The 22,889-nt window shown below is 42.6% G+C and overlaps 1 protein-coding gene across 4 annotated transcripts in view; it reads right to left on the bottom strand.

Moving 5' to 3' along the window:
• NF2 (NF2, moesin-ezrin-radixin like (MERLIN) tumor suppressor) overlaps positions 1-21,516 on the bottom strand; it is a 76,892-nt gene extending 55,376 nt beyond the window's left edge. For all 4 annotated transcript variants that reach the window (XM_066260192.1, XM_066260189.1, XM_066260190.1 and 1 more), the window contains exon 1: positions 20,914-21,516. In XM_066260192.1, the coding sequence (XP_066116289.1) occupies positions 20,914-21,027 (114 nt within the window). In that variant the 5' untranslated portion in view covers positions 21,028-21,516. The remainder of the gene's footprint in view (positions 1-20,913) is intronic.
• Positions 21,517-22,889: the final 1,373 nt, after the last annotated feature.

A 22,889-nucleotide genomic window follows, 5' to 3' on the forward strand; every position in this document is an offset into this window, starting at 1 on the left:
GAATGGGGCATCATGTGGGGTCAGATGGCTTGCAGTACAGTCTTTGAAGAGGTCTGGGCAGAGGAGTGATGGGATCAGACCAGATTCTGGAATGTGGTCTTGCAAAAGGGTGGATTGGAGAATGAGTTGGAGGAAAGGAGGCTAGAATTAAGAAGGGCAGTGAATAAAATTAATAAAAATATTTATTTTAAATCACTTGAATCCATGTTAACCCAATAAATTAAAATTAGTAAAATTTTTTAAAAAATAAGGAAGGGCAGTGAGGAGGCCAACTTTTGTCTTAACAAAGCTAGTGGGAAGGAGAGAAGACAGCCTGAGTGAGGCACAGAAAGAAGGCAGTCACAGAACTTGTGCCTGAGTGCCAGTGGGACCAAAGGAGAACCAAGAGCTGCAGCACCAGGTGGTCCCTTCTCAAGAAGAAAGAGAACACAGGAGAAGCAGCAAGTTTCAGGGAGAACAGATGAGCAATTAAATTTTAGTCAAGATAAATTAAGGTGCCAGAGGAAACCAGGTAAAAACGTCCTAAATACACCTGATTTAAAATCTTAGCTCTGTTAATAAAATAAAATGTTCTGTCTTTAAGTAATTAAAACGTTTTCATTTAGGTTAAATCTAACTACCAACATGTTGTTTACCTACCTGAGAATGTACTTTTCAGCATGTCCTCCCCAAAATGTATAAGGCTTGCTTAGTCTTCCAAATCTGCGTTTCTACTGTGTGTGTGTGTGTGTGTGTGTGTGTGTGTGTGTGTGTGTGTGAGAGAGACAGAGAGAGAGAAACAAAGAGAGAGACGGAGAAAGAGAGACAGAAAGGGACAGACAGGAAGGGAGAGAAATAAGAAGCAACAATTTTTAATTGTGGCACCTTAGTTGTTCATTGATTGCTTTCTCTTATGTGCCTTGACTGAGGGACTACAGCAGAGCAAGTGACCCCTTACTCAAGCCAGCAAACTTGGGCTTCAAACCAGAGACCTTTGGGCTCAAGCCAGCGACCTTTGGGCTCAAGCCAGTGACCATGGGTCATCTCTATGATCCATGCTCAGGCCAGCAACCCCGTGCTCAAGCTGGTGACCTTGGCTTTTCGAACCTGGGTCCTCAGCATCCCAGTCTGATGCTCTATCCACTGGCTAAACTGGGTTTCTACTTCTTTACAAACAAGAACCATTGGTCACAGTTGCTCCAAGTGGTTCTCAGGACGCCCTATAAAGGGAGATCTTGGGTTGTGAATGGGCCTTCCTGGGTAACAGCCAACTCACCAGAATGTGACTGTGCTTGTGTTTATAGTGATGCACTATGCTGATGCTGTGGAGTGATCTGAACATCTGAATGTCTCCCTAGTATGAAGGCACCTCAGAACAGAGCAAGATCTGTCACATCAATTCCCCATAGTGCCCAACCGAGTATACGCATACAAGACATGGCAAACCATGACTGTCTGATGGAAGACTTGACTACTTAAAAAACCCAAGGCCTGCCTGACCTGTGGTGGCGCAGTGGATAAAGCGTCAACCTGGAAATGCTGAGGTTGCTGGTTCAAAACCCTGGCTTGCCTGGTCAAGGCACATATGGGAGTTGATGCTTCCTGCTCCTCCCCCTTTTCTCTCTCTCTCTCTCTCTCCCTCTCTCTCTCTCTCTCTCTCTTTCTTTCTCTCTCCCCCCTCTCTAAAATGAATAAATAAATAAAAATTTTTTAAAAAAAAATTTTTTTTAACCAAGGCCTGAAAACATAAAGCAAAATGAACTTCTGTCCATCCACTCTTTCAACAAATATTTGATGAACACCCAATGTGTCCAAGCAACAGCTGAGGTCCAGGGGATAAGTGGGGAACAAAAGAGACAGTCTCTGCTCTCACAGAACCAGTCAGGAATAACTGCCTTCCTCACCTCACACATAAAAATCAACTCCAGGTGCGGTTTTCAGCACTACGACACTTGTGAATGCCACAACAGGGACACAGAGACAACAGGGATGCCCCATAAGGAACCTTCTATCTGGGAGGAGGGATGGGAAATGACATCTAAACTGACTCTTATGGTAGGTAGGAGGAGCCAAGTGAAGACTGCGTGTGAAGAAGGAGAAGCACACAGGGGAAGTATGTTTCAGGCAGGGGGAACGGCATACGCAAAGGTCTAGAGGCAAAAAAGCTTAGATGGTCCTTATAGAAAGGAAAATATTGTAGTTCAGTTTGACTGAAGAATAGAGACTGGAGAATACTGACTCTATGCTTCCAAAGGCCCAAAAGGACCATCTAAAAGCAATTTGTTATAAGCTATCTAATTCTGCCTCTATCATGTGAACCACAGAATACAGAAAATTATCCAAGTGACTGTTTTCTCCTTTTTCCCAAGGATGAATTATAACTAGTACCATTCTAGATATACAGGAAAGAAGTTAAATAATTACATAAGGCAGATGCCTCAGGACATTAGGGCTTAATTCTTTCCAGGAACAAGTCTAAAGGGCAAAGATAGGGGATGGTTATCTAACACTGATAGTAATCTCAGCTCTGTCACTCTGCGACCTTGGGCAAGTCATTAAACATTCTTATACTTCCCAATGGGGATAATAAACAGAACCTGTCTTAGCAGATTGATCTCAGGATTAAGTGCATTAATACAATTAAAAAGCCAAAGACAGTGCCCTGCCCATAGTAAATACTCCATAAAAGGTAGTTATTATTCATTCTAACCCTGCTTCCACTCCTTATATTCTCAAGTGGCACTGTTTAAAGCCTCCCAGTGCTATTTCACTCCATGGATGATGGATGACAGATCAGAAAGGGGACCATCAATTCTCATTGAGCTAACCATGCTATCACTCATTTGACAAACATTTATTGAGCAGCGACTACGTTCTAGTCATTGTGCTCAGCCCAAGAGATAAATGATGAATTCAGGACAGGACACTGCCCCTATTCACGCTTGACAGGGAAGACAGGTAAATGGATAATGAAATTGCAACCTGGTAAATGCTAACAGGACAAAGTGCTATGGGAACTCAGGCCGGAGGGGGGGGGTGGAGATGGGGAGGTGGGAGGGGGGACACTGAGGGACACTGTCTGAAAGCCAAGTGGCACTTGGTCCACTGGTGAAGGGGCTAAGAAAGGGAGGTCACACCAGTTAGAGAGAACAGCATGTCTGCCACTTGGGTCCAAGCTGTTGCAAAGTGAAGGAATGTTCTTTGTACTTTTCTAGTATCTGACAAGCAGCATAATTATCCTATCTACAGTACTGGATGTTTAATGTGGTACTGAATATGCAGCTTCAGCCTAATGATGTGACAGCTCTCCACACAAGATTAGGAACCACGTTGTTCAGTCACTGGTTCTGAGCAGCCATGCCTCCCATAACAATACCTGCCAGGTCTCTAAGAAGCCAAGGCCAGTGGGATGAGTATCATGTTTATTTGTTTTTATTAAGATAGTTCCTTTTCTGCCACCTGATCACACAATGAGCCTTTCAGGCTTTGCATGTATACTACCTAAAGACCCTTTCATTTGTCATAGGGTTTGTCATTTTTCCTGAACAGACTGTCAAAGATAGAACAGCTCCTGGTCTTGATTAAATGTTCATTTAAACCCAGAATGTGATCACGTCTTTCCACCTGGCTGATGTGTTCAAACTGTTCCACATATACTACTAGAGCAGCTCCCTGCCTCATCTCGGCCTAGTGAAGAAGAGGGAGGCTAAGAGGTAGATGCTCACTTTGCAGGCAGAAAATGAGAGGTGGAGGGAGATGGTAAGGTGATTTATAGGGAGAAGAAAGGAAGGAAGACGCACCAATCTGGACTCCAGGGCATGTAAGCTCCCACTCTGCAGATCTCGTCCTCAAGATGCCCTTCAAGCATAGGGGCTAAGGGCAGTGAGTCTGGAAGTATGATGCTTCATGCTTTGTGGCTGTGCTCTCTATTACTTTAACGGTCTGCAGTGCTATTTCATAGATATATACTTGTGCCTGTATCAAAGATAGATGTGTATGAACTTTATAAACAGGACTAAGTGCTGTCAGCTTGTTATTTTTTCGAGGGGCTAAATTTATGAGCTTTATCCAGAGTGAAGTGCTTGTAATTTATCAACCTAGAATGTTTTAAGTAAATAGCACTAAGCACTTACACTCGCAGTAGGAACGTAGCTGGAATGCAGCACTTTCCTGTTGTAGGAAGCAACCACCACCAATAACCTGCAGGGCTGATTGGGGTCTATTAACCAGGGCAGCATTATGAATAACATCTGAGACAGTCATCTTACAATTGGCCAAGTTTAGACTCACAACCCTTAAAACCAACCTTTGTTTTTTGCTTTTGCAGCCTTGCACATTGCATTTCTCCTACTGCTTTCTTTGGACCATGCAGCCATTAAATCCCTTTTACTTGCTGATACAACAGGGTGAGTAGGAAACCAGCCACCTAATGGAAAAAGGTCATGGGTAGGAAAGGACAAGTTTCTGGAAGAAAAAGAACTGAATTTGGCTGCCATATGTGAAATGTCTAAGAATTGGGACCCACAGGGAAACTTCGGCTTCATGGAGAAGACTCAAATCTGGAAAAAGCAACCAGAGAATCAACAGTCTGTTTCACAGAGGTCTGGAGGACAAGATTATCAAGACACACAGGAATGCTATTTGACTGGCTGTCTACTCCACAGAAGGTAAAAGAGAACTGGCAAACCCAGCACTCACTTATCAGTTTCTCTTAATTAGATCACAAGCTGCCCTAGCATTTGCCATAAAATACTGTCAAAAGCTTAGCTCCCTTATGGCTAGAGCAGAAGAAACTGCATCTCCCCAGCCTCAGGACAATGCAACATGTGTTCACCATTATTTCAGAAATGAAAAACCATTTATCCCTAACTGACTTGTGCAGCCATGACTGGCCTACAGGAAGTGATTTACTATAGAAGGCTTGAGAATTTAAGATGCTAATGTACCAGATCCAAACCTAGACTTAACTTTCATTTGTCCGTTTTGGAAAAAATAGATACCAAATCACGATTTACATGATAAATGCAATTAAAAGCATGATAAAAAATGATTTTGCTGTACAGTAAGTGAATAATGAGTTCCAATAATATAGTATTTCATCAAAAAGGATAAAAAAGTGTAGTTGTGCGGGTATAAAACCAGCACTCCCCAACTCAGTGTGGTATCACCACACCGCAGAAACAGGAGCTTGTGTCTTATAAGCTTAAACTACAAAACTATCGTGCTGTTTCCTACCCCAATGAAAGGACACACTACTCCTACTCGGCCATTATTTCTCAACATCAGGGAAAAGGAGATCCTACAAATAGAAAGAGGATTTTAGTGGGAAAAAAAAAATTCATTTATCTGGTCTGCCAATCACAACCCCAATGTCACTCATCTAAATCTGGGCACAATCTCACAAATCTAAAGCCTCCTCTTTGCAAAAAAAAAAAACATCTCCAGTGTCTTATCCTGTCAATTTCTGTCATAATCAACCATAGCAAGTAATTTTCCTTTCCCAGTCCTCCAATCATCTCTGTGAGTATGCAAAATCTATTTAAATTATTGGTTTCAAGGCCTTCCCCCTTGAAATTACTTCCTACCTGCTTCAACCAATTGTCCTGCCTTTTACAATCCAGCCTATACCTTCCCAAGTCAGCAAAACTATGTGCTGTGATTCATCCATAACCAGACCTTACTAAGATCCATTCCTTTACCTTACCACTGTCCTCCTCTCCACAAATGACACCAGGTACACGAGTCAGGGTGTATGGAAAAATGAGGTATCTGCCTTCAACGTTTCTGTCTTTCCTCCAATTCTGCATATCACACACTCCTTGAAGGCAAGGACTACTTTAAGTCACCCAGAACCCAAGCAAATGCTGCATAATCTGTGGCCACTCCATAAACGCTCGTGTTTGGCTGATGATGTTGATGATAATGATGATGATCACTAGATGAGCCTCCTGAGTAGAACAGTCTTCTAAGTAATAATTGCTACGAAGCAAGAATTTATGATACTCCTTATTAAAAGTCTAATTGCGCACTTGGGCCTTAAGATATATATTTTCCTCCTTTGGTGACACATACTGATTTCCTCTAAGACTCCTTTGGCAAGGAAATCTAAATCTCAAAGAACCAACCAGAAAAATGTCCACAGAACAAAGGAGACTAGTAAGAAACAAATCACAGCACTTTGGGAAGTCACAAAATGGAGGTTTAAACTCAAATAAGTCTTTCAAAACAAAATGAATTATAGTTTTTTAGGGGGAAAAAAGTCCTTCTGTTTGCAGCTTCTGGCATGTTTCCTGCTGAAGTGGAGAGGTTATGGTGGCAGCAGCAAACCCAAAGAAGAGATCTACATTCTAAACTCCTCCCCTCTACCTCACACAAGCCCACATAACCTTGGGTGAGTAACCCAGCTCAACCCGGCTTCTGTTTCTTCATGTGTCAATCATTTATGCCTGTGCAATGCCCAGATTTTGTGAAGGTATGAAAAAAGAATATGAGATGCTTCAAAGTCGGCTGACAGATGACAAAGCAAAAAGAAACAATACGATTATGGTGCTATAAAAGCAACACAATCCCCAAAAGCAAAGAAGACAATTTCTGTCCTTGGAATTTAGCTCACAACATGAGAGCAATCACAGCCTTGTCAAACAGCTATCAAACACCCAGACCCGCTGTACTGGGAAAGTCATTTAAACTCTTTGGGTCTCGGCTTACACAATCATCAGGTGGTCTTTCAGGATTAACACTATCTGAGCCTATCAGTTTGAGATTGTTTTGTATAAACTATGTATTACGGGTTAGCTCAGTTGGTTGGAGCATTATCCCAATTCACCAAAGTTGCGGATTCGATCTTCATCCAGGGAACATACAAGAATCAATCAATGGCCTGACCTGTGGTGGCACAGTGGATAAAGCATCAACCCGGAATGCTGAGGTCACTGATTCGAATCCCTGGGCTTGCCCAGTCTAGGCACATATGGGAGTTGATGCTTCCTGCTCCTCCCCCCTTCTCTCTTCTCTCCTTCCTCTCTAAAATGAATAAATAAAATTTTAAAAATAAAAAAAAAACAAATCAATGTTTCTCTCTCCCTTCCTCTCTCTCTAAAATCAATAAAAAATAAATAAAATGCAGCACTTTTTCTATTGCTATAATAGTTTTCTTTTAATTCTTTAACATCCCATTCTATATCTTGAAATCATTTTCAGGGATGTAAATGACACTTAACATTTAATTTATGTGTGCATTCTACATTTTTCCCCCTTACCCAGGTTCTTTTATAGCTCTCATGTTCCCTTCTCCAAATAATCAAGAGTTGACTTATAATAATGAACTCTCTCATGTGACAAAAAATGATAATTATAATGCTACTAAAAAATAGAAGTTTTTTAGCACCAAGCATGCTATTGATATTCAGCAATTATCTATGATTGCATTGCTTGAAATACTGAGAAGAAAAATTCTGCAGAGCTACCAATAGGAAATAGTAAATTCAGTGCAGAGAAACACAAAGCTAAATTTCAAATACCTAATCATAAGATAAAATTAGCAGACTATGAAATACAACCCATGATTAAGTATTATCTAACTAATTAACTCCTCCTGCCCTTCGCAAAAATTTTAGTTTATATTTAAAAGTGCATTCCAGCCTGACCAGGTGGTGGCGCAGTGGATAGAGCGTCGGACTGGGATACGAAAAGACCCAGGTTCGAGACCCCGAGGTCACCAGCTTGAGCATGGGCTCATCTGGCTTGAGCAAAGAGCTCACCAGCTTGGACCCACGGTCGCTGGCTCCAGCAGGGGGTTACTCGGTCTGCTGAAGGCCCACGGTCAAGGCACATGTGAGAAAGCAATCAATGAACAACTAAGAAGTCGCAACGCGCAATGAGAAACTAATGATTGATGCTTCTCATCTCTCTCCGTTCCTGTCTGTCTGTCCCTGTCTATCTCTGCCTCTGTAAAAAAAACAAACAAAAAAAAAAAAAAAAAAAAAAGTGCATTCCATCAAAAAAGTTCCCAGTACAACAGAGGTGGAGCATAACTCATTAATGCAAATCAGCTCATGCAGAACTTAGACCTTAGCCCAAAAAGAAATGTTAAGTATTGTTTGTTTCTAGCTTGACCCTTTTTTGAATTTTTAATTTTTATTGATGAGAGAGAGAGAGAGAGAGAGAGAGAGAAACATTGATTTGTTGTTATACCCATCTATTTGGTTGATTTTTGTATGTGTCCTGACTGGGGATTGAACCTACAACCCCGGCATAGTGGGATAATGCTCTAACCAACTGAGCTAACTGGCCAGGGCTGTAGCTTGACCTTTCGATTAAGTCTCATGGTCCTTAATGATAATGACACTGACTTTAACAGCATTAGAAGGTATACATAAGTATGCATGGATAAGACTGGTAAATTTCTACAGATGGATGAGAACTACTGTAGGCTGAAGACTCTTTAAACATATTCATGAGATTGATTTAATCTCGTCAATATGAGTAGGATACTAGATAAATACACTGTCAGTGAATTTAAAACCACAGATCAGTTCCGATAAATTTAGTAATTACTCTGGGCTTCAGTTCTAAGCTTTATCTGAAAGTCAAATTATCAAAATTACTAAAACTAGGAGACTAAAACTGGCAAGATGAACGGGAAAGCAATAATAACATAACTCACTAACAGAAAGGTTTTGTGAATTTTCCAAAGGTAGGACCAAATTTGGCAAAGAAGCAAAAAGGAGTTGGAAGAGGAAAAGGCCCAATGCCTTTAGAAATGATGTGCTCCGACCCCACCTAGTGGTGCCGGAGTGACTCCCACCTAAACTGGGGACGAGCACCTTGAGTGACTGAAGATTTGATTAAAGATTTTCCCCTGAAGTCAGCACTAGTTTGGGAATACATTTTCAAGTAAAAATGTACAAAAATATGTGGATTTAGAATATAAATTAGACAAAGCACAGATGGGAGGATGGAACACATCATCCCGCAACAAACCAGGGAAGCCGTGTCAGCAGCTGGCTAAAAAGATTAGCAGCTCTGAGGAAATTCAACTCCTGGGTTTTTAAGATCACAAATGCTTTAACTTCTGAAATTAAAATTAAACAAGCAATGTTTTTAGACAAGAAAGCAACACTAGCATGAATAACTGGAGAAGTCATCAAAAACAAAGAAAAGAGAAAATTTTCAAAATGACACATTAGGGACAAAAGAATGGAGAATAATTAACTATGGCAGAAATCAGAAAAGAATCCTACTATCACAGTGGACCCCAAGCTAAATAGAGACCAATGATATATCACATTATAAAAAATATCCCTGACCAGGAATAAGGCGTAAGGTAAAGCTCATGATATTCAGACTAATTATAGTCTAGGGTCTACAATTACAAAGGCATGGATAACCTGAAGAAGGTTCAAAGAAAATGAAGAGGAAAAAAATGAAGGAGATGATTGAAGGAAAATTTCAGTGCCTCTGGCACAAGACCCTTTCTCTTTGTTCCCACACTCCCAACTTATAACATAAGAAGCTAATATTTTCCAAATGCTTATTATTATAGTCAGGCCCTCGGCTAAATGCCTATAAAGGTCTACCTCACTCACTTCTTAAAACAATCCTATAAGAAAAATACTATTATCTCCTAATTTTTTAAAATATTTTATTTATCGATTTTACAGAGGGCGTTGCAGGAGCGAAAAGTATGAACTCATAGTTGCTTCACTTCAAATGCTCATTGGTTGCTTATTGTATGTGCCTTGACCAGGCAAGACCAGGGTTTCAAACCAGCAACCTCAGTGTTCCAGGCTGATGCTCTATCTACTGTGCCAGCACAGGTCAGGCTATTATCTCCTAATTTTACAGATGCGGCAACTGAGGTTTAGATAGCTAAGTCCAAGATCACTAGGGGAATGACAGGGCTTTATCTGGGCCAGTTTACCCCTTCTATGAGACTGCCAGCTCTTATTACCTAAGCAATATTCTCCTGTTCTTTAGAAGACACCTACATGCTCAAACCCTGTGATGACTTCCTACCTAAGAAGGAACTATGAAAGAGGGGGTTGTGCAATGAGCTTCTTCTGCCCAGATCGCCTAAAATAGTATGTTAATTCTGAGGGCTTTTGAAATCAAGTTCTTTTCCCTCACATTTCAGATGAAGAACTGAGGCCTAGAGAAAAGAGATGTGCCCAGGGTCACACAGAGGAGCTTTGCTAGGGAATCAAACACCAGTTCAGGGCTCTCAATGGTTTTACACAAATTAACACACTGACTGTGTACTGGGATCAGACAGTGTGCCACTTCCTGAACCCAACTCCTGCCTGGCTGGCCTCGGAGCCTGAGGGCTGGCTCTGGACCTTGGTACCTCCTGAATCTTGGGCTTAGGCAGGTGTTGTGTTCCTTCTTGGTCACAGAAGGCCCTAATCCCTGGCCTTGTCCTCCTAGTGCCCAGGCCTCTGGTATTCTCTAAACCCTTACATCTGCCTAGTTTCTTATATCTGCCTAGGCCCAGCCTCAACTAGTTTGGGTTTTAGTGTGATATACCCGGTCCAAAGCGACTAATCTTCTAATGGGACTCCTTGTTTCCAACCTTTACCACCTGCCACTCCCAAACATTTCAAATCATTCAGCATACCAACCTTTAATCACTCTTCTAGGAAAAACCTCAAAGCTCCTATTGCAACTAACAAATACATGCTCCTTAATCTCACCTGAACCTACCATTTCAAACACATCTCTCCTTTCTCCCTCTTCAAACCACTGGATTCCTATCTACTGCGTTTGTTCGAGCCACTTTCACTGACCCACTGACAGGAACATTCTTCCCCTGCATCTGTGGACCCGAACCTGCCTTCAAAGCTGGGGGTAAAAAGGGTAAGAGAGTGCTCCCAAATCAGCCTACTGCATGGTGATTCCCCCTTCCCTCTCAACAGTAACACATCCTCATTTGATGCATAGACTCTTGTGTGTTATCTTTCCATGTGTGTCCTGTTTCTCTAACTGGATTATGAGAACTTCGGAAAGCTGGGACCTTCCCTCTCATCTTTGTTTGTTCCAGTGCCTTACATACTGGCTGCTCCAAAACTGAGCAGGGAGCCTGACCAGGTGGTGGCACAGTCCGACTGGGACGTAGAGGACCCAGGTTCGAAACCCCAAGATCACCAGTTTGAGCGTGGGCCCATCTGGTTTGAGCAAGGCTCACCAGCTTGAGCCCAAGGTCGCTGGCTTGAGCAAGGGGTCACTTGGTCTGCTGTAGCCCCCGGTCAAGGCATATATGAGAAAGCAATCACTGAGAAACTAAGGTGCCACAACAAAGAATTGATGCTTCTCATCTCTCTCCTTTCCAGTCTTTCTGTTCTTCTCTCTCTCTCTCTCTCTCTCTCTCTCTCTCACACACACACACACACACACACACACAGTGATCAGAATGCAAAACTGAGCAGGGAGAGGGAGATGGACTTTATAGAAGTTAGATAACTAACTTTTCAAGGTACATGAAAAGTTCTCAGAATAGAGAGGTTAACCAATTGTTAGTTAGCCACACAAGATATTTTAAGAAAACATCAGGTTGAATAGAGGGAAGAACATTCTAAGCACAAAGCATGTTAAATATGCAACTAGAAAATACTTAACTGTTACAAAATAAGTTTCACCTTAGGTCAAAGGCAAGAAAGTCCAAGTAGATAGTGGCAAAGGATTCACTCTTGAAAAATGTCCATTTGATTCAAAAAGACAAACTACATACCAAGGCAATGTCACAGGGCTTGTCAGTCACATCATTCACCAGCCAAAAATTTAAGCCCACTGGCAAATTCATAAAATGGTTTTGAAATGGTATCTTACACCAAACACAATAAATAAAATACCAAGATAAATTCTTTGAAAGATCTCTTATTTCTACCTTCCTTTTCCTATTTATCAAATACTTAAGTTCTCTCCAGGTTTCTAAATTCTTCTCTCCTTTTTCTACTTAGAGCATCCTATTTGGGTAGCATAGTTTAGTAGAAAGAAGACTGGCCTGGAAGACAGATGACCTGGCTTTAAATCTTGACCCCATCACTTAGGAGCTGTATAGTGGTCTTGGACACAAAGAAGCGGGAACACTTGAACAGTGCCTGAAAGAATAAGAATGTCTATGCCAGGAGCCAGGTGAGAGGGGCATTCTGGACAAAGCACAGCAGCATGAAAAGAGCTTTCGGGAAAGTGCAACCAGGACAACTGGCCCAGAGCAAAGAGGCTATGTGAGGAAGTGCAGCAGAGGCTGGGAAAGGGAGCCAAATGATGAGAGACCCTGCACTTCCTTCCTTTCATGTATCAGCCCCTATATGGAACCTACCTGTGCCAGGTGCTATTCTAAGTACTTTACCAATAACTCGATTTAATCCCTGCAACAACCTACACAGGACAAATTATTACAATCCCCATTTTTACAGAGACGTGAGAGACCTAAAGAACTTGTCTGAGGTTGCTCAGATAGTTAGAGGTAGAGCCAAGAACTGAGCTCCTGAGACCATGGTCGTGACCTCTAAGCTGTGCTGCCTCAGCAGCCCCAATGAGAAAACTGGAGCTTATGCTAAGACCTACTCAATTTACTTGAAAACCTTGTTGAGAGGGTCAAATAAGCAACTGCTAGCCTCACTGGCCATTATTGAGTAAAATAGTGTGCCTATCTATTCTCCCATTACCTACCTGTCCCTGTCCTTTCTCTTTAGAATAGACAAGGGCTCCCTTGAGACTTTAAGTAATCAGCCTATTTACCCCACCTGAGCCTCCATTTCCCCCTCTAAAATGAAGCCAACAACAGCACCTATATCCTAACTGGGTCTTGATCACTACTAAGTCATGTTCATTGCCTGGCCCATGTGGGTATTCAGTAAATATCTGTTGAATGAAGAAGTAAATGAGTCTTCATGGTATCAAATGAGAGTGTGCACTTAAAGCATTTAGCATGATACCTGGCACATAGTAACTTCTACTTCCTAGCCCTTCCCCCACAAAAGGGCAGACATGGGTCCAGCGGATGGCGGCACTGGTCAGTGTACACCCTGCTTCCTTCTTCACTCCCCACCAGCACAGCATGACTGCAGTCATCACTCATCCTTGACTGTCCATGTCCTAGATCTGCAGCACCCGTGCCACCCACAGGCACTGTTTAAGCTCCACGGGAGAGCCCAAAAATAAGGTGGAGACAAATCTTTCTTCTGAAATAAGAAGAAAAGTTTCTCCATGTCCTCTTGTAGACTACTATTACTATATACAAAAAGCAACGAAATAACTACCACAGCCCTCCTGGAGTTTACATTCAAGAAGGAAATCATTTAACATCTTACTGTAAATACCAGTTGCTCTTTCTGTTTTCCCCTTTCGAAAGTTCCTTGTGTTGTGGACGACTTTATGTCCACTTGTATGTTGGAATGATCTGTAATGTTGGTATTTAAACCAATCATAATCCCACTTTGATATGTGGAAACATTTGGGATATCAACCAACACAAGAAAGAGACTATATTTTCAATATAAGATGGTATCAGAATCTCTCACAACTCTATTTTGAGAAATTTTTCATATTTGACTCTTCTTTCTGGTAGATTGAATTATTATAGTGAAATTCCAGCCTAGATAAGAAATAACAACCGTTTAGGCTCCTGGCAAATTACATTCAGCACCCACTTTCTCAAAATGACAAATATCAAATCTTTCCAGTGGAAAAATCCTTTAAAGCATCGAGCCAATTGTGCAATGCAGCAAGTAGTGCAAGGAAGAGATTTTCCCATCTCTGCAGCAAAAAAGTCTGAATTGATTAACATAAGGTAACATGATTAATGTTAACAACCATTGGTTCTGAAATTGTCTCGTTAGAAAGCCACCTACATTTGACCTCAATAAAGCCAAGAATTCCTCAAGTGCCATCTCTCTTCTTTTTTTCAAACACACAGGCCATCTCCTTGCATTAGCACGTTGCTGAGTTAATGTATAACATAATAATAAGGCAGGACAGTAAGACTGATTGCTTCTCCAAAGCAGAGTTTTATCATCATAGATCATACTGTTACTTGCAACAGAATATTCTAACATCATTTACAAACAGGTACTTTCACTGGAAATTCATGGTTCAATGAGATGCAACAGCTTGACAAATCACAACAGGGCAGTGAGCATGATGACCTAAGCCTCCTACTTTAGGCCAATTACAGTCCCTTTTTTTCTGCCCAGTACTGTGCATTCCATGAATCCTTATAACAACTTTGTGGGGGTCAGTAAAATTAGTTCCATTTTACTAATGTGGAAGCTGAGGTCCAGAGAGCTTAAGTATCTTATCTAAGCTTTAACTGGAATTCAATGAAGCTCAGGTCTGTCTTATTTCAAAGCCTACACACTAGATTTTTTTTTTCTATTTTACATGCATTTATTTCATTCTATTCACACTGTATAATTGGTTTACAACCTACAAAAGGTAAAAATAAAAATCTAATCCATTTTCCAAAACCAGGTCAGAGCTAAGGTGGAAAAAAAGAACCGTACAGTAAGTGACAGGAAGAGTTGGGGTTGCCCGGGCCGGATAGCTCAGCTGGTTGGAGTGTCATCCCCATGCACAAAGGTTGCAGGTTTGATCCCTGGTCAGGGCACACGCACAAGTGTATTGATGTTTCTGTCTGTCTGTCTCTCTCTAAAACCAATACATTTTTTTAATTAAAAAAAAAAGAGCTGGGGTATCCTGTACAAGTTATACTGCCTGTTATATGATGTATTTAAAACTAAATATTGCCACAGGAGAATCTTGTCTTTTAAAAAATAATTTAAATTTTTAAAATAATTTATTTATTGATTTTAGAGAGAGAGAGAGAGACAGGAACATAGATCTGTCCCTGTATATGCCTTAATGGAGGGTTGAACCGGCAACCTCTGTGCTTCCAGAAGGTGTTCTAATCAACTAAGCTATCTGGCCAGGGTAAGGGTCTCTTGTTTTTTGCTGTGGCCACAGAGGTCATGTTGATGAGGTCTTAGATCAACGCATCTTTTCTTTCAAGGAGAGGAATATATGAAAAGAATCATAATAGTTGGTCTTTCCAAGTTCAGCTTCTTTCATTTATAGTTTCTAAGGTTCTTCATCCACATTGTAGCAATGTATTGGGACTTCATTCCCTTTTATTGCAAAATAATTTTGTATTGTATTGACATGCCACATTTAGTTTACAGTTGTCAGCTGATGGACATTTAGGTTGTTTCCATCTTTGACTCTGTGAACCAAAATATGTATTTAAAACAGAGGACTGATATGGGAATGGTGAGCCCTAAAATGGAGTCGGGGAGGTAGAACAGAGTCAACATCCGCGCCCAGATGAAGCTTGGTCTTTCACACTTGCCGTAAAAGTCATCCTGAAATTTGTGCTCCCTTGTTTCCACGCGAAGGCTTACCTCAGTGTCTCCACCACGCTGACCTGGCTGACAAAAACTAGCCGGCATACCAGGTTAAGTAGCCAATAGATGTTTCTTTTGTTTCAGATTGTGGTTTTTACCTTTATAAATGCCAGCAGTCTTTGTACAAGTTTGTCTGTAGACATATGGAATTGCTGGGTCATGTGGTATATAACTCTATGTTTAACTATTTGAGGAACAGCCAGACTTTTCCCAAGTGGCTTAACCATTTTATATTATCACCAGCAGTGCATGAGGATTCCAATTTCTCCACATCTTGCCAACAATTGTCATTATATGCCTTTTTAAAAAAATGTTCATTGTCTGACCTGTTGTGGCACAGTGGGATAAAGTGTCGACCTGGAACACTAAGGTCGCTGGTTCAAAGCCCTGGGCTTGCCTGGTCAAGGCACATATGGGAGTTGATGCTTCCTGCACCTCCCCCTTCTCTCTCTCTCTCTCTTTCTCTCTCTCTCCTCTCTGAAAATTGAATAAAGTCTTTTAAAAAAAAAATGTTCATTGATTTTAGAGAAAAGGAGGGAGTGAAGAGAGACAGGAACATCGATTTGTTCCTGTATGTGCCCTGGTCCGGGGATTAAACTGGCAACCTCTGTACTGCAGGACGAGCTATCCAGTCAGGGCTATATGCCTTTTTATTTCTAGTAATCCTAGTACAGAGGTCAGGAAACTTTTTGGCTGAAAGAGCCATGAACACCACATATTTTAAAATGTAATTCCATGAGAGCCATACAACGACCCATGTACGTTATGCATTATCCAATAAAAATTTGGTGTTGTCCCGAAGGACAGCTGTGATTGGCTCCAGCCACCCGCAACCATGAACATGAGTGGTAGGAAATGAATAGATTGTAATACATGAGAATGTTTTATATTTTTAATGTTTTTTTTTAATTAAAGATTTATCTGCGAGCCAGATGCAGCCATCAAAAGAGCCACATCTGGGTCGCGAGCCATAGGTTCCTGACCCCTGTCCTAGTGGTTGGCTCTCGTAGTGAAGTGGTATATCGTTGTTGTTTTTTAAAAGATTTTATTGATTTTAGAGAGTGCAGAGAGAGAGAGAAGGGAGCAGGAACAGGAAGCATCAACTCATAGTAGTTACCGTATGTGCCCTGACTGGGCAAGCCCAGGGTTTCAAACCCCAGTACTCAGTGACACTTCATCCACTGTCACCACAGGTCAGGCTATAATTATATAATTATCTTTATTGGTGCTCTTTGTTTTTGTTATATGTGGATTTAAATTACTGTCTGAAGTCGCTTGCTTTTAGCCTGAAGATCCTTTCATATTTCTTGTGAGTCTTAGCAACTAATTCTCTCAGTTTTTGTTTATGTGGGAAAGTTGTTAGTTCACTTTTTTTTAGCGAGAGAGACAGATAGAAAGAGACAAACAGGGACAGGCAGACAGGAAGAGAAGCATCAGTTCTTTGTTGCAGCACTTTAGTTGGCTGCTTTCTCATACGTGCCTTGACTGGGAGGCTCCAGCTGAGCCAGTGAGCACTTGCTCAGGCCAGTGACCATGGGGTCACGTCTATGATCCCACACTCAAGCTAGCAACCCAGTGCTCAAGCCGATGAGCCCATGCTCAAGCCGGTGACCTGACCTCGGGGTTTTGAACCTGGGTACTTAGCATCCAAGGCCAACACTCTATCCACTGTGCTACCACCTGGTCAGGCTCATTTTCATTTTTGAAATGTCCTTTTCATTTATAGCCAACTATGATGGATATAGGATTCTCAGTTGATAGGTTTTTTCTTTGAGCACTTTAAATATGTTCGACTGAGAAGTCAGCTGTTGATCTTATTGGGGTTTTCTTGTAAGTGCAAAGTCATTTTTCTCTTGCTGCTTTCTCTTTTTTTGTGACAGAGACAGAGAGAGAGACAGAGACAAAGAGGGACAGATAGGGACAGGCAGACTGGAAGGGAGAAAGATAAGCATCAATTCTTCATTGTGGCTCCTTAGTCTTCTTAGTTGTTCATTGATTGCTTTCTCATATGTGCTTTGACCAGAATGGGGGGTGGGGGCTGCAGCAGAGTGAGTGACCTCTTGCTCAAGCCAACGAGCTTGGGCTCAAGCCAGCAACCTTGGGCTTCAAGCCAGCAACCTTTGGGCTCAAGCCAGAGACCATGGGATCAAGTCTATGATTCCATGCTCAAGCCAGTGATCCTGTGCTCAAGCTGGGTGAGCCCGTTCCGGCAACCTCGGGGTTTTGAACCTAGGTCCTCAGCGTCCCAGTTGGAGGCTCTATCTGCTGCACCATCACCTGGTCAGGCTCTCTTGCTACTTTCAAGATTTTCTTCTTGTCTTTGACTTTCCATCATTTTTACAATATGTCTGTCTGTTTGTGACTCTCTTTCTGTTTATCCTCCTTGAAGTTCATTGAGCTTTCTGAATGTATATGTCATTGGTTTTCAATAAATTAGAAAGTTTCAGCCATTTTTAAAAAAATACTGTTTCTCTCTTCTCTCTGGTATTCCTAGTACACATATTTGATGCATTTAATAAACTCTCTCATTTCTTTACAGCTCTGTACACTTTTTTCATTCTTTTTCTGTCTACTCTCTAATTTGCATAATGTCTATCAATCTGTTTTTAAGTATACTAATTCTTCTGCCAGTGCAAATCTACTTTGAGCCCCTCTAGAAAATTCTTTTTTAATTTCAGTCACTGTACTTTCCAACTCCAGAATTTTAATTTGGTTCTTTTAAATAATTCCTATCTCTTTATTGATATTCTCTATTTGATACAAAAATATCTTTATACCTTCCTTCACTTCCTTAATCATGCTTTCCTTTAGTTCTGTGAACATATTTATAATTTATACTACTTTAAAGTCTTCTCATTAATTCTGACACCTGGTCACTTGCACTTTTTGTTGCTAGGGTTTTTCCATTGTATGGGTCACATTCTTTTTTGTTTTTTTTTGTTTTTTTGTTTTGTTTTTTTAATTTTATTTATTCATTTTAGAGAGGAGAGAGAAAGGGAGAGAGAGAGAGACAGAGAGGGAGAGAGAGAAAGAAAAGGTGGGGAGGAGCTGGAAGCATCAACTCCCATATGTGCTTTGACCAGGCAAGCCCAGGGTTTCGAACCGGCGACCTCAGCATTTCCAGGTCGACGCTTTATCCACTGCGCCACCACAGGTCAGGCTGGGTCACATTCTTCCTTCCTTGTTTGCACACCTCATAACTTTTTGTTGGAAATTAGACATTTTAGATAATACAGCAACTTGGGACTAGTGCCCCCTCTCCAGCGCTTGCTGTAGTTGCTTATTTGTTTACAGAAACTGGTTGAACTGTTTTAGTGAAATCTACTTCTCTCCACAGTGCAAAGGCCTATGATGTTGCTCCTCAGGGAGGCACATCTTTGGGTATGCCTAAAGATTTTAGTAGGGCTCACTTTCTCTTTCCCTTATCACACCCAACTATTAAACTCCAGTAATTGTGGTATATTGTTCCATTATTTTAATAATGCTCTGGGACATAACTTGCTCTACAAAGTAATCCAATAATAAGTTGACCCTTTTGAGGGAACAGTTTCTGAGATCAGTGTTTGATATTTGTTCTGAACCCAGGAGGGCTTTTTCTAGCTGTCATAATGATTCTCTTCAGCAAACTAGCTGGCCTACTAGGCTGTATCTTCATGCAATCTACAGATCCCCTTCCAACTGCCTTTCACCAAAACTCTACTGTTCTTGAGTACCACTAAGCATAAACTTCTCCATACTCTATTGCAAATAAAACCACTACCTTGACGAGAGATCAGAAACTAAAGCCTCTAAGCAAAATCTCTGAGCCCTAGATAGAAGTGGGAGGGGGAACATACCAGCCTGGGGGTCTTCTCAGTTTAATGCTTCTGGCTGGAACCACCATCTCATAAACTAAATGTGAGGCAAGAGTAATTGGGGCCCTGTATTCTCAGTGTGCCACACCCAGGACATAGCCCAATTCCATAAATAGGAGCTGGGTGAAAGAAAGAAGCCCTTGCTCTGGTCCAATAGCTCTGTTGGTTAGAGCATCATTCCAATACACATAGGTTGCTGATTTGACCCCTGGTCAGGGCATATACAGAAACAGACTGATGTTTCTCTCTCTCTCTCTCTCTCTCTCTCTCTCTCTCATATACAGAAACAGACTGATGTTTCTTTCTCTCTCCCTCTCTCCCTCCCTTCTTCCTTTCCGCCCTCCCTCTATCTTCTCTCTAAATAGATGTTTCTTTGCTTGATGTTTGCACTTAGGACCATTTCCAGAGGGTTTAAATTATTGGGGGGTTTTCTTTGGTTTTTTTGTTTGTTTGTTTTAAGTGAGAGGAAGGGAGATAGAGAGACACACTCCTGCATCTGCCCCAACCAGGATCCACCTAGCAACCTTCATCTGGGGCTGATGATGCTCGAATTAGCAGAGCACTGACCAAACCAACTGACCCACTGGCTGTGGGAGGAGAAAAGGGAGAGAAGGAGGAGATGGAAAGGGAGAGAAGCAGATGGTGGCTTCTCTTGTGTGCCTTGACCTGAGATCAAAGCCAGGATGTCCACATGGTGGGCTGACACTCTATCCACTGAGCAGACTGGCCAGGGCTAAATCATTGTTTTTTAAAAATGATTTTACAAAGAACCAGGTCAGTGGAGCTCCTCACACTATCATGCTGGCAGTTAATCCTGTCTAGAGCTGCTTTTGTGCTACAAGCGTAGAGCTGAAGAGTTAGTTGCAACTGAGACCTTATGGCCTGCAAAGCTGAAAATATTTATTATGTGGCTCTTCAGAGAAAAAGTTTGCCAACCCCTGACTTAAGTCACTGCTGCCAATGCTGCTGGTCCACAGACCACACTTTCAGTAGCAAGGGCATAAAGTGCTTGAGAGACAGACAGTAAGTACTGTATTGGCTAAGAGCTTGATTCAAAACCAACTTCACCATTTACTGGATATATGGTGAGGTACCTACCACATTGGGTTGTTGTGAGAATCAAATGTATGAATGCCTGCCACTTCTAAAGTATTCAACAAATGATAACTAATCATTATGCAGACTGTATGGAAAATTTAAAAATAAGACACCAGCTCTTTCTCCAAAGTTCTTTCCTGAAAATTTAAGTTTTGGAAAAGGAAACAAGTATAGACTTTCCAATAAAACGAGATGTCTTTTAGTACCTGGGGTTTATAATATTATCTCATAAAGTAAAAACTAGAGCACTGGAGCTTAAGCCTGACACTGAGAACTAGAATTTGCTACCGCCTATGCTTCCAGCCCCTTGCAGTAACAATGAATGAAAACTTTCAGGAAGTGCTTCCAAATCTAAAAGCCCTATTTAAAAAGGCAGTATTTATCTTTAATATGAGGATTTGGGCCTAGATGGCTCCTTCCGGTTCTGGCCATCTCTGTCTATGACCAGAGAGTATACAAGTAGAATCTCTCAAGTCTCCACCTCGACTGTCACCCCAGCAGGGGCGCCCAGACTGGGGCCCGCGAGCGGGAATTCCGCCAGGCTCCCACATCGCTGCAGCCCATCGGGGCTGCCGGCCGGTTACCTCACAATTAAACTCCATCTCGGCGTCCATGGTGACGATCCGCACGGTGAATGTCTTGGGCTGCTTCCTCTTGAGTGAGCTGAAGCTCATGCGGGAAGCGATGGCCCCAGCCATGGTGCGGGGCTCAGGCCCGGGACTCTCGCGTCCCCGAGCCTGCGCTCTGGGACTGTTAGCCCCCCTGGAAGAGCTGCACAGGCCTCAGGGCCACCATGGTGTCCGGCCGACCGGCCCGAGAACTGTCTGGTCTGAGCTGGCCCCCAACGGCCAGCATGGGCCGGGAGGACCCTGCCCCGGGAGCGGAAAAGGGGAGTTGCGGGGCGGGCCCTGACGGCCGTGGGGAAGGAACGCGAGCGGGGATCGACGGGTTGGAACAGGCCCGGCGATCCGGGACTCGGGCCGGGGACGCTGGGGTCACCCGAGGACGGGGACCCTAGACGGCGGTGGCCCAGATCCAACGAGCCTCTCAAGGCTGATGGAGGTCTCGGAGCCGCGCTGCAGCCAGGCGCGCACGTGCGCGCGTGGCTGTCACCGTCCTTGCTCCGCGCGCCCACGGGAAGAGTCCCCTCCCCGCAGCCCCCAGCTTGCTGCCCGCCCCGCCCTCAATCGTCGGATCACAACTCACAGCGCAACCTAACCAGCGGCTACTGCTCAGATGCAGCGATTGGCTTAGAACTCCAAGGAAGGCGGAACTGTCACTCTCTGTCCTCCTTCTTCAGAACGACTCCACCAATTGGAAGTTCCTCCCTACCTGGAGGCGCGGGCCTGGGCTCGGAGTTGACTGGCTATAGTGGCAGTCGTTACGAACGCTTTTGTTAGTGGGGGTACACCTACTCTAGCAAGACTGGTTGAGGCGGCGGATCCCTGCGCGCCTTTCCTGGGAAACCATGTAGAGACTGGCCCCAGGGCGCGCGAGTGAGGTTTCTTGCAGATACTTTCGGATCACGTGTGCCGAGTGTGGCGCCCCAGGAGATTGTGTTGCGGACACCTGGCGGATAATCCTCTTGGCACTTAACAATGACCTATACTGTCCTCAGTTTCTCAAACTTTAAAATCACTTGCGGAGACGCTTAGGTTGTCGGCTCTCTCCCCCAGATCCTCCTGCTTCTCTTTAAGAGAAATAGTTATTACTACCGTGAAGGGTGTAATACTTGTACTTACTAAGTAGTATTGTTGAAGAATATCAGCGAGATAATATAAAGCTTTAGAACGGTGGCTAGCACTTACTAGGTTGAATCCTGTACAACTGCTATTTTTTTTTTTTTGTAGATTCAAGACGGTCAGAATGAAAGCATTTCTCACTTTCTACTCTACGATTTCTATTTTCGAACCATATACGTGTATTGTTTATTTTTAAATGTCATCAAAGGTTTAATAGGGGTTTGTGTGAGGTCGGAGAACGTATTTTTTGTATTTAAAGAATCAATTCTATTTTTAAATAGCCCTTGAGGGTTGAATAGAGACAATTTCCTGTGTTTTAACTGAGCAGTAAGCACTCCATAAATATTAACCATCACCTCTCCTCCACAGAAGAGGAAACAGGCTCAGCATGACAGAACACTAGCTGGCTGTCATCCAGATAGTGAAAGGCAGAGCTAGGATTGGAATCCGGGACTATCCTATACAGAGCCTGCCGGTATTACCACTGTACTGCCCCGCTTGCTTCTCTGTTTGCAGCTGCCAAGTTGCACCTGTTGCAGCCTCAAGAACCATGAACCACAGTTCTGGGTATTCAGCAGGCACTTGCTAAAACTATACTAATAGCTTAAATCTAGTTCTTCTCCACGGCTCCCTGCCATGCCATGAAGCATCAGCCAGGCCCCAGGCTGGCACACTCAGAGAGGCTGCTGTTGGGGAACTTTATGTCCTGTCTAGTTCTGGTTCAATTCCCCAGTCAGGGCACATTTAGGAACAGATTGATGTTCCTGTCTCTCTCTTGCTCTCTTCCTTCCTCTCTCTAAAATTAAATAAATAAATAA

This window comes from Saccopteryx bilineata, chromosome 2 (genome assembly GCF_036850765.1).
Source record: "Saccopteryx bilineata isolate mSacBil1 chromosome 2, mSacBil1_pri_phased_curated, whole genome shotgun sequence".
Taxonomy (NCBI): domain Eukaryota; kingdom Metazoa; phylum Chordata; class Mammalia; order Chiroptera; family Emballonuridae; genus Saccopteryx; species Saccopteryx bilineata.